Genomic DNA, 10,281 nt, shown 5'->3' with positions numbered 1-10,281 from the left:
AACTCCTGACACGTACACGCCGAAGGCATCAATCAACGCACTGACATTTGAACATCTACCAACCCTGACCTAATGAGTCCTCCTCCTTCACCTTTACCACAACCACAACGAAATACGACGAGACCATCTCAATCGCGCATCAACTCTCGTTCACGCTTAATATCGCATACATCGCAAAATAAAGAGGGAAGAGGTAGGATGAACGTGTCGTTTGGATCTTTGAATCCGTTTGGACAAGGATGGAGTAGTACAGATAGGAAGAGGTTAGGCATATTCGCGATGAGCGTGGTAGTTGGTTTGGCAAGGTAAGTCGGTCTCTCAATTCGTCCAATTTCCACTCTATCTCAAACTAGGATAGTGTCACGGAGATGATCGACTTGTACAGTCGGACTCATCGTTGTCTCCTCTTCCCTTCCCGTCTTACCTTCCTTTTCTGGCTCCGAGGTTCAATGAGTGTCATCGCTAATTACTTTGTCAACTCGCAGCGGCAGCAACTACGTCTACTCTGCTTACGCGCCCCAACTCGCAAGCAAGTTATCAATCAGCGCGACGACCGTCAACTTGATCGGTCTCGCTGGGAATTTCGGAGTCTACACATCGGGACCGGTTTGGGGGAAGATGGTCGATTCGAGAGGTCAGAGATTGTGAGTGATTTCTCCACAAACATGGGCAGGCCTGCGTCAAGGCTCGCGATTGCTCTGTTGGAGTGAGCGGTCAAGCATCGTTGCTGGCAGACAGACCGTACACAGTCCAGCAGAGCATTTTGGGGGACGCGACTTCCTCCTTCTGGAAAGGAAGTTGTCCTATCCACCAGGAGCGAGGCGCGATTGACAGGCTAGACGTTGACTATTATTTGGACACGTATGCTGACCTCATGACTCATTGCCATCCCCGCAGACCTCTCTTCCTCGGCGGACTATGCTGTCTCGTCGGTTACTTCCTCGTGCACTCATTCTACACACGTCTAATCCCCATTCGACCTCCCTACTCGACCTCGGCCACTCCCTCGAATTGGCGACTCTCCCTCCTGCTCTTTTCCATGTTCCTCACAGGACTCGGTGGATCTGCCGGACTCACTGCCTCCGTCAATGCAATTGCCAAATCATTCCCTGACAAGACACGCGCTTCTGCCACTGGTGCCGTTCTCGCCGGGTTCGGATTAAGCGCCTTCTTGTTCTCTAGTGTCGGTCATTGGATCTGGAAAGGTGATGCGGGTGGTCTGTTGGGCCTATTGGCTGTCGGTACGGGTGTACCGATGATCGTTGGTTCCTTGGTGATTCGACCTGTTCCACCTGAAGGAGAAGGTGTAGAAGGTTACGAAAGAGTCGGTCAAGAGGAAGAAGGTGGTCCGATCGGAGTAACTATTCAAGAAGCTGAAGAATATGGTGAAACCCTTTCACCTGTAATGTCACGATCGTCTTCGCTCGAACTCAGTCGATCACGTTCTCCAATGTCCAGAGGAAGACATCCTCACCCCCACGCGCATGCGCATTTCCCAACCGATTTGCCCCCTGCCAAAGTATCGACTTCAGGCTCGCATATCCGTTCCCAATCACTCTCCTCCCTCCCACCTACTTTACTTTCACACACACCTCTCGACCTATTCCGAGCGCTCGATTTCTGGTTATTGTTCATCATCCTCGCTTTGCTCTGCGGGACAGGGTTGATGTACATCAATAATGCTGGAACGGTCGCGCTTGCTCTTGCGAGAGAAGGACAGAGGAAGTACGATAAAGAGGTTGTGAGTGGGTGGCAGGCGAAACAGGTCGGTTTGGTCAGTATTTGGAACTGCTTAGGCCGAATCTTGGGAGGTAAGTGGATCTGCGCTCTGGATCGTACCAAAGGGACGATCGAATGACGCTGATGAGTTATACGATACGCAGGTATCTACTCGGACTACTGCAAAACACGTTTCCAACTTCGAAGAGTAAGTTGTCTTATCTTGCAACATGACGGCTAGGACGAATTCTGATCACCTTTTCCCATGACAGATCTGGTTCCTCCCCATCGTCTGTATCCTCTTCACGATCTCACAAGTCGCAGCGCTGGGTACCGTACACGTCCAATCGCTCTGGGCTGTATCGACCTTGCTAGGACTGGCATACGGATCGCTCTTCAACGTCATGCCAATGTTGGTCTTGGAATGGTTCGGTATGAGTAAGTGGTGTTTCGTTAATGATGCTATTTCGCGGCTGGTCACTCCAACGAAGTCCGCTAACGCTGGTTATGTAGAACACTTCTCCCAGAACTGGGGATGGATCGCCGTGTCTCCCGTGATCGGATCGAACGTATTCAACTTGCTCTTTGGCAGAGTGTACGACGCGCACACGGTGAGTAGCGAGCGCACTTGTCCGAACGAGCGCATGAAGGGTAGAAGCTGACGTCGGATAATTTGCTTGGACAGGTTGGGAACCTTGGTACTTCAGATGATCTGGTTGCGGCCGTCCGAGGATTGATGAAACGAGGAGGTATGGTGCTTCCAGATGACGGATCGCACGATTGTAAGCTATCCCTTCTGCAACACTTCGGAACACCCCTGTGGCGAGCGGGATTTTGTTTCAACAATGAAGCTGACTTTGTATGGCAGGTCTTGTTGGCGAAGCATGTTATGGCACCGCATTCAAAATTTCAACAGCTGGTACGCTGCTCGCTTTGGGTCTTAGCGTATGGGCCGGATTCCGACGGGAGCGAATCAGTAGAGAGAGGAGGAAAGCCATGTGAGTCGGGGGATTGCACGCTGCATGCTGCGACTGCAATTGAACGACGGGCCGTTTGCTGATGTAGAGTCTCATTACCGACGTATAGCTTGGCAGGACGAGGAACACCGTCTTCGGATGATGAAGTGTGATCAGTAAGAGATATACAGTCAAAGATCAGGCGACGATGCATTACAGCGTCGCAGAGCGACGATGAATTGTTCGAATGACATCGTTGGCAGAAGAAAAAACGAAAATTAGATGCATAAGATATGATGAAAAGACAATGCGGTCCAAAACGTAGAGCAATGGTTTCAAGAGAATCATTGGTATGAAATACAATTGGTAGAAAAGCAAGGAAAGTTACAGTACGAATACTGCTCGTAGGCAGTGTACAAGATAAAGATTATGATTACAAGTTGTGCCAAGCGTGCTTGGTGCTCAGTGCTTGGGAAAGAAGCGTGCGAATAGTATATACATTTACGAACCTTATCCTTTCTTCTTTATTCTTCTGGGACCTCAAGAAAAGTCGTCATACGATAGAAAGATTCCCACACATAAAGTCAGCCCACGAGGGACATACCCACACAACCTTTGGAGCTGATCTGATCCATATAGAATACCACCTCCACGTTCGTGTCATTCCTTAATCCTCTTCCATCTTTACATCTTCATCGTCATTTCCCACCTGCGGAGATACATCTCTTGTCGATTCGCTGATCTCCAACTTGCTGGACTTGTTGATCGTCCCATTCGACGGGGTTGTCGACAATTGCGGTGGATAAATCTCCGGTGTCGCTCTGAGTACATAACCTCCTTTACCAAGTCGAATATCCCTACCACCTCTTCCGACTTGTTCTGCTCGTGCGACGACCGCGACCTTCGTCGTGGGCGATGACGGTGGCGGTGGCGAAGGTGTTGAAGAAGTGATATCTGCGAATCTGGCAGCGTTTGTTGAGGGTACATGGACTCGTGCGCGTGGGGCAGTAGTAATTGTAGGCTGATCAATATCCATCAACGAGCTAACTGCGATAATTGGCTTTGGCGATGATTGACCATTGGTCGCTGTCGACGATGGCGTCGATGTCGAACCTGACGTGGTCCAAGATGGGACGACGGGTAATGCTCTTCCTTTATGCAATATCGATGATGTTGCCATATACCTCGGATCGTTAAAAGTCCCCTTACGTCTCGATCTACTCTTATTCGAAGACGACGAAGAAGAAGAAGAAGAAGAGGGGTACGTTTGTTTCATGAATTGCGATTGCGAAAGGGGATTGGGAGATGATGGTCTTCCTTGTGAAGAAGGCGTTGGCGGTGGCGGCATGTCCATTCGATCTTTTTCTTGAGGTGAGCACTTTGATTCCCCCTCGTCGCCGTCCCTTCCCACAGCTTGTTGTTCCCTTCGATCAACTCCACCTCCACTCCCATCCCCATTCCCATTCCCACTCCCATTCGCGCTCGTGCTGCTCGGCAATTGTGTTCCACGCCGAGTGTTGGGCGGTGATTTAGACAAATGCGAAGTAGGTGGGAACATCCCTCTGATATCGTGAGGGTGAGTTTGGAATGGGCATGGTCCCAAAGACGGATCGAGGAGATGAGGACAAACAGTCGAGAAGATGGATAACGAAGGTGGAGGGGCGGCAGTAGGGGCGGTTGGAGTTGGGATGGATTGCGCTCGGGCGTGGTGTTTGGTTTGGCCGTTGCTGTTGGTGCTGGTGGGGTACTGCTTCTCTTGGTGGTGGAAAGGCGCAGGTGGTGTGACGACGGCGGTGGTAGTTATGGGGGCCGCGGTGCTAATGGGGGATAAAATAGAGGGATGACTCTTGGCGGTGCTTATCTTCGCGGTGTCCATCATGACCCCATCATAGACCTGTGGCGGGGTACCTGCTCTCGAACTCCTCTTTCGTTCCCATTCCATCCTATCGGCCGAAACGTAAACAGCCTCCGGCCAGCCCGAAAGGGCGATCATCAATGGATGGGGCTGAGATGGTCGTCGGGTGTCGCGGGAATGGTAGGGGAATGGATGAATGGATGATGAGGACTTGGGTCGAGTCAGGGTCGAGGTTGTCGAAGAGGAAGAGGAGGCAGATGGTGGTGTGGGTGGCATTGTGATTGTCTTGTTTCTGTTCGTCGCCCAACTTCGATAATGAGACCAGCAGGCAGACAGCCTAATGGGTGTATCACTGTCAAAGCGATATATGCCTAGCTGCTGTTGATTCAAAGCAAAGCGCGAAGGAAGGCAAATCCAAAGTGTGATACGTTTGTGAGGATGAGAATGAGAATGATGGCAGCGTCGTTGGTGTCGAGTAGAGAAGGAATCAAGTTACCGCCGGTTATCCAACATGACCGATTCCAATTCCAGACGAACCTTTTGTTCACCCGTGAGCTGCTGCCTGCTTGTTGTTGCTGTAATATGTTGTCGTTCAGGTCTGTCACCTACCCCTTTCTCTCTCTTCGTTTCTCCTCCAGTACCTGCCTGCCTGCCTGCCGGTATGTAAATAAAATAAAATAATAAGTAAATATCCCCAACAACCGGGAAATGATGTGGTAACCGGGTAAGTGTATGGTGAGTGATCGGTTGTCTGTAATAAGCGATCTACGCCAAAGTGTGAATGATTACCGAGTGTGTGACTGTGACTGACTGCATTAGTAGCTTATTTAGACTCTTGTAGATCTGTGCTAGTAAGTACAGTATCATGAAGGTACAAGTGGTAGTGGGAACCTGGGAAAACAGGGCAGTGGGAATTGCAAAACAATAACGTACAAACAAGAGACAGCAAAGCACATCATCTCCCTCAAGTTACCGTGTCAGACCGACATATATGATGTACGGTTGGCAATGTCCCGATTACGAGTGGGAAAATGCCAGGAGCTAACGTAGTGGTAATCGACTCGACGTGGGATATGCTAGTGAATCTGATCTGATTGTGAACCAAGCCAAGAAGAATGTATGCTCACTTTGCGCCAGATCGGTGAATGCATAACGGGACTCAAATCTCTTGGCCCGAAAGGAAAATGGACCCCCAGGTTCCGGTCCAAAGACCCCCCGTTTCCCCGACTCCCCGACTCCCGACCGTCGATCCCCGAAACCCCACATCTCACTTGCTTGTCATACCAAACAATCTACCCACCAAGATACTCCCTTCACTACCTTTCTTCGTCACCTCGTAAACTTCTACGCTCATATCGATGATAGGTCTAGGTCTTTGTCCGTCCATCTTCGCACCTAACAGGATGTTCTCAACTTGATCAGAGAGTTCTTTACGTCGCCGTTTTGTCTTTCCAATATCGTTGGGATTCGTCGACGTGTCGTAAGGGGGTAACGGGGGAAGAAACTCAGCCTGATTCGATATCGAACAACGAATCAGTTCATTTTGTTCTAACCGTTGATGCATCCACGATTACACTCACCGCTTCTTCGTCTGCAACGATCACCGCCATCTCTCCGGACTCATCTTCCAGAATGGCCAAAAAGCGATATCGCCATTCCGCCTTCTTTCCATCCGTATCATTGCAGCTCTTACACCACGTCCCCTTGAATGCACTCCTACAATGACGGCAGTAGGTCTGGATGAACGTGTCGTTATCTTGTAACCCACGAGTATGGAGAGATTTGACTCGGGCATGCAGACGGTATTTGTTGCATGTGAGCTGATTGGCGAGGATTTGCGCGATGGTGGACAAGGGATGGTCGATTGGATTGGTGTGTGTCGTTCCAAGATGAGTTGCGAGACGAGGACTAGCGGCCGCGGGGGCAATCGCGGGGGCGGGGGCAACGACAGGACGACTGATCAGTGGCGGAGGGTTTTGAGGAATGATGTCAGATATTGGGACACGTTCATGGATATCGTTTGTCTCTTCTCCTCTTTTCAGCGACTCTATTCTCCTGTAGTAGTGTCGTCAGTGGATTCCAAAAATCGTGTCGAGGTTCATACTCACCTTTCAATCTCCTTGGCCTTCGGATCATCTTTGTCAAGCAGATACAATTTCCTCCTTTTCCAACCTTTCGCCAACTGCTCTTCTGTCGGTTTCTCTGACCAAGCAACCTCCAATTCTCCTTTATACATCTTGCCTCGTAGATTGTGGATTGTGACGACGTTCCCATGTTGAAAGATCTTCTTCTCCTCTTCAGGCGGGTCATCGTGGATGGCGACGGTGTAGAGCGCATTAACAGGGATACCGACGTTGACGTTGTGGAAGTTACGTAGGGGTAGATGTGAGCAGGTGCCGTCAGCGACGTAGAGCTCGTAGGCCGGCGCTCGAGGGGCGTTGTATTGTGCGTGCATGATCTGTTTCCTCATTAGCACAGCGACCCGATTGTAACATAGCGGAGGACGCCCGGCTCACCTTGAACGTGCTGTCGAAGAAGATACCGCCAGTAACCCGATCAAAGGTCAGCTCTGGCCGTTGGACACCGACACCCAACGACACCCTCCTGCCAGCACTGGAACCTCCTTCGGGATTGTCGACCGCATTCCCCTCTCCTTTCCACCATTCGAAGATAGCGACCATCCTGTCGACTTCTTGTCGTACAAGAGGGGGTTGCATATCCCTTGTATTGGCTAATTTAATCTCTTTGCCATTGTGCAATATCGCCCAGGTATTCTCGACATAGCCTCCCTTGGACGAGTAAGCATTGCCTTTGGTCTTGTCGTTGTATTTGTTGATCCGTATATTTCGAAATAATATCACTTGTCCGACGGTCGCCCTGGTTGGTAGCTCGTCGACTGTTTTTCGGAAGATCGAAACGACGCATTCCTCTGATCTGGCTGGATCACCAGCATGACGACTCGGATCAGCAATGACAACAGACATCGTCATATCACCTAAGGAAAGATCAGCCATGACCACAAGAGATGATTGGGTGATGCAGCATACCTGTAGCTTGTATTCTTTTGGGTGGCGTTTTGTCGACAATGACTCCGATGACGTTGGCAGTACTTTTGTCAACGAGGCTATCGAGTGGTGAGTACCGTGTGCCCTATAAGCCTCCCCTTTCAGCATATCGTATCAAGACACCTACGGCGTTAAACGACTCACAGCGATGGTGACAGGTCTCTTCAACTGTTCCACACCTTGCATTCTGACTTGTGCCGACCGACTACTCTCAGCTTGCATTTCCAACCTCTGAGCCCGAATACGGGCTTCCATGTCTTTTCTCGCATTCCTACGTGCTTCTTCATCCAGATCGACCATGGGAGTCGGACTGCTCTGCGAACCTTGTAATAAATTTCGTCTATGGGCACGGTCCTCGGAACGCCTTTCACGATGTATTTCGTCCGCGGAATAGCTGCCTGAAAGTTTTCGGTTGGACGGTATCTCTGGGTTGTGCGATGGTGATGGCGGTGACGGAGATGGGCTTTCTTGGGATGGCGGAGTAGCTTGTCGAGGTGGTGGTGGTTGAGTAGATGGAGAATTGGAGTCAGGTCCATGCGGAGGTAGGGTCGTTGACAGGGAGATATTCATAGGGGGTCCGAGCTGTGTGACTGTCCTGACCACTTCGGTATCAGGGGGGACGAGACCGACCTCACCGACTTCCTGTGCATCCTCTACCTCCTCCGGAACGTCTGGCTCTGATCTTCGCATTCTCTTCAGGTCCGAGCCTTCTGTTTCATAGTCATCGGGTATCACTTCGGTCGAAGGTCTTTTACCCTTGTTACCAACGTCGGTATTCGTGGAAGTGGACTTTGCGAGCGGTCTTGAGATTGGCGGAACAGGATGGGAGAGGAGTGGACGAAATTTTGAAGATGCTGATGACGATGCGGATATAGGTGCTCGTGGACGGGGTGGAGAGGTCGGAGATCCGACTGGAGAGGGTACAGATGGGGCTGGAGGACTATCTTCGAGCCAAGGAGGAGCGACACTGGGTTGTGGTATTTCTGGTACCGAAGTTGATCAGCTGCTGCTGCTGCGATGGACCTATATACGAAGCAAGAAATGTATCACTCACCTGCCAGTAATCTCTGGGGCAGTCCATCTTCATACTGCATCAGTCTTTCACCTACACCCTCCAGGGCGATCTCGTAATCGTATCTCCCTGCTGTGTTCCTCACTTCGACCACCTTCATCCCGCTCACATCTATCGAGCATTCCATCTTCCTCATCTCCACACTTTTCGTATCATCTTGCAGTCTCTCCATTAACTTCTCGGCCTTTTCTCCTTCCGGTGCGGGCTGAGTCTTGTTCGTCCATTCCGAATGGAACAAAGTCAATTTGAACCTGTATTTCTTTCTAATCGCTCTTCCTCCAGGTGATGGAACGTAGGTATACGGATTAGAAGGAGGAGGGTTGTTCGAGTCCAAACGATATTTCTTATCGAGACAGAATGTGATTCGGGGGATTGTAGAGTCCTTAAGGATCAGGTTGTTCCAGAGCATCATGACTTTGCCGGCGACATGGGTATTGGGCGGGAGGTTAGTGTCGGGAACCAAGAGAGCTGGTGTGAGAGGTGTAGATGATGTGAAAGCGGATGGCACCGGGGGAGTCGCAGATGAACCGACCATGTTGCTTCAAATGAGACACCTGAAGCCCTATTTGTAAAAGATGAACGGTCAAGACACGACACTGGACCGAAGAGGTGTAGAGGAAAGTCATTCAGCGCGACCATTAACGGTGGACATGATATTTGGACGCAAGTTGATGTCGGTTGACGCGTGAAAACATTGTCACGTGATTTGTTTCATGTTTCAATATGACCAGTGGCAAACAGAATTTGTTACCGAATGCTAGGGCTTATGCACTGCAGTGTGAAGGTTTGATCTGGTACACCATAAATGTCCTTCATGTCACTCTGTCTATGAGCAGAAGATGTGCTGTTACGTGTTTGGCCCACTCTGGCTGTGAAAAGAATGCCCTGCATCCTATCCTCGAGACCATGAAACGGGTTGGCTGTCTTTTCATGTCTACCCCTAACCCTTAGAAGCATGTTGTTGCAAGTTTCAGCCTCCTTAAAAATGAAAGGCTGGCCCACCTCATTCATGACAACCAATTTGGCTTCTGGGACTATAGCCTCCATGAGGTTGATACTTAAGGAATTGCATGCAAATCCTTCTATCTTGTTTATAATTCACTACAATATAACATAACCCCATCCGAACCACTGTTGACTGAATCTATAGTTCATTATACCTCAGTCACTCACCCCATCCTATTCCCAACGACAGACAAGTACACTAGAGATGTACCACCTCAATCTCAAAGCCAGGGAGACTCCTCAGCACAAGGACTGAGTACAGCAGGGACTAACAATTCCACCGGTATGTTTCTCCCTTAAACCTTCCATTCCGTCACAAATGGGGGATTTACTACTGATCTCCCCCTATAAAAGCTGTCTCTCAAGGTCTTCATGTTTTTCGGCATCTGCCACATAGTATGTTTGTCTTATCTGGTTTTCCTTCCCCCATAAAAAGCATGTCTATTCCATTCCCAATCCATTGAGTTGAACAGTTTTGTCTCCCATAGATGATTTTGTGGAAAGGATGACTCCGAGGGGAATACCTCTCAGTGGACAGAGCCAGCAGAGCATGTGTATGTTGCTTGTTATTTTCCCTTTTCTTCATCACACAACTCTGCACAGCCTGAT

General features: G+C 49.8%; 3 protein-coding genes across 3 annotated transcripts; 1 reads left to right on the top strand and 2 right to left on the bottom strand.

The window, feature by feature from the left end:
• Window positions 1-72: 72 nt before the first annotated feature.
• CI109_106352 (uncharacterized protein) lies at window positions 73-2,721 on the top strand (the record flags this gene model as incomplete). Its single annotated transcript, XM_032007066.2, has 8 exons — window positions 73-305; window positions 486-644; window positions 898-1,811; window positions 1,884-1,927; window positions 1,992-2,157; window positions 2,233-2,330; window positions 2,405-2,501; window positions 2,588-2,721. The coding sequence occupies 8 exons, from the start codon at window positions 73-75 to the stop codon at window positions 2,719-2,721; spliced, it is 1,845 nt and encodes a 614-aa protein (XP_031858708.2).
• A 621-nt stretch (window positions 2,722-3,342) lies between these two features.
• Window positions 3,343-4,806, bottom strand: CI109_106351 (uncharacterized protein; the record flags this gene model as incomplete). Its single annotated transcript, XM_032007067.1, has 1 exon — window positions 3,343-4,806. The coding sequence occupies one exon, from the start codon at window positions 4,804-4,806 to the stop codon at window positions 3,343-3,345; it is 1,464 nt and encodes a 487-aa protein (XP_031858709.1).
• Window positions 4,807-5,797: 991 nt separating this feature from the next.
• On the bottom strand, window positions 5,798-9,202 carry CI109_106350 (uncharacterized protein; the record flags this gene model as incomplete). Its single annotated transcript, XM_032007068.1, has 7 exons — window positions 5,798-6,040; window positions 6,111-6,585; window positions 6,639-6,988; window positions 7,047-7,525; window positions 7,578-7,680; window positions 7,740-8,578; window positions 8,650-9,202. The coding sequence occupies 7 exons, from the start codon at window positions 9,200-9,202 to the stop codon at window positions 5,798-5,800; spliced, it is 3,042 nt and encodes a 1,013-aa protein (XP_031858710.1).
• Between the last annotated feature and the right edge of the window lie 1,079 nt (window positions 9,203-10,281).

Source organism: Kwoniella shandongensis, chromosome 12 (genome assembly GCF_008629635.2).
Source record: "Kwoniella shandongensis chromosome 12, complete sequence".
Classification (NCBI taxonomy): Eukaryota; Fungi; Basidiomycota; class Tremellomycetes; order Tremellales; family Cryptococcaceae; genus Kwoniella; species Kwoniella shandongensis.
Note: the sequence above shows the minus strand (reverse complement) of the source record. Positions and strands in the feature narration are given on the sequence as shown.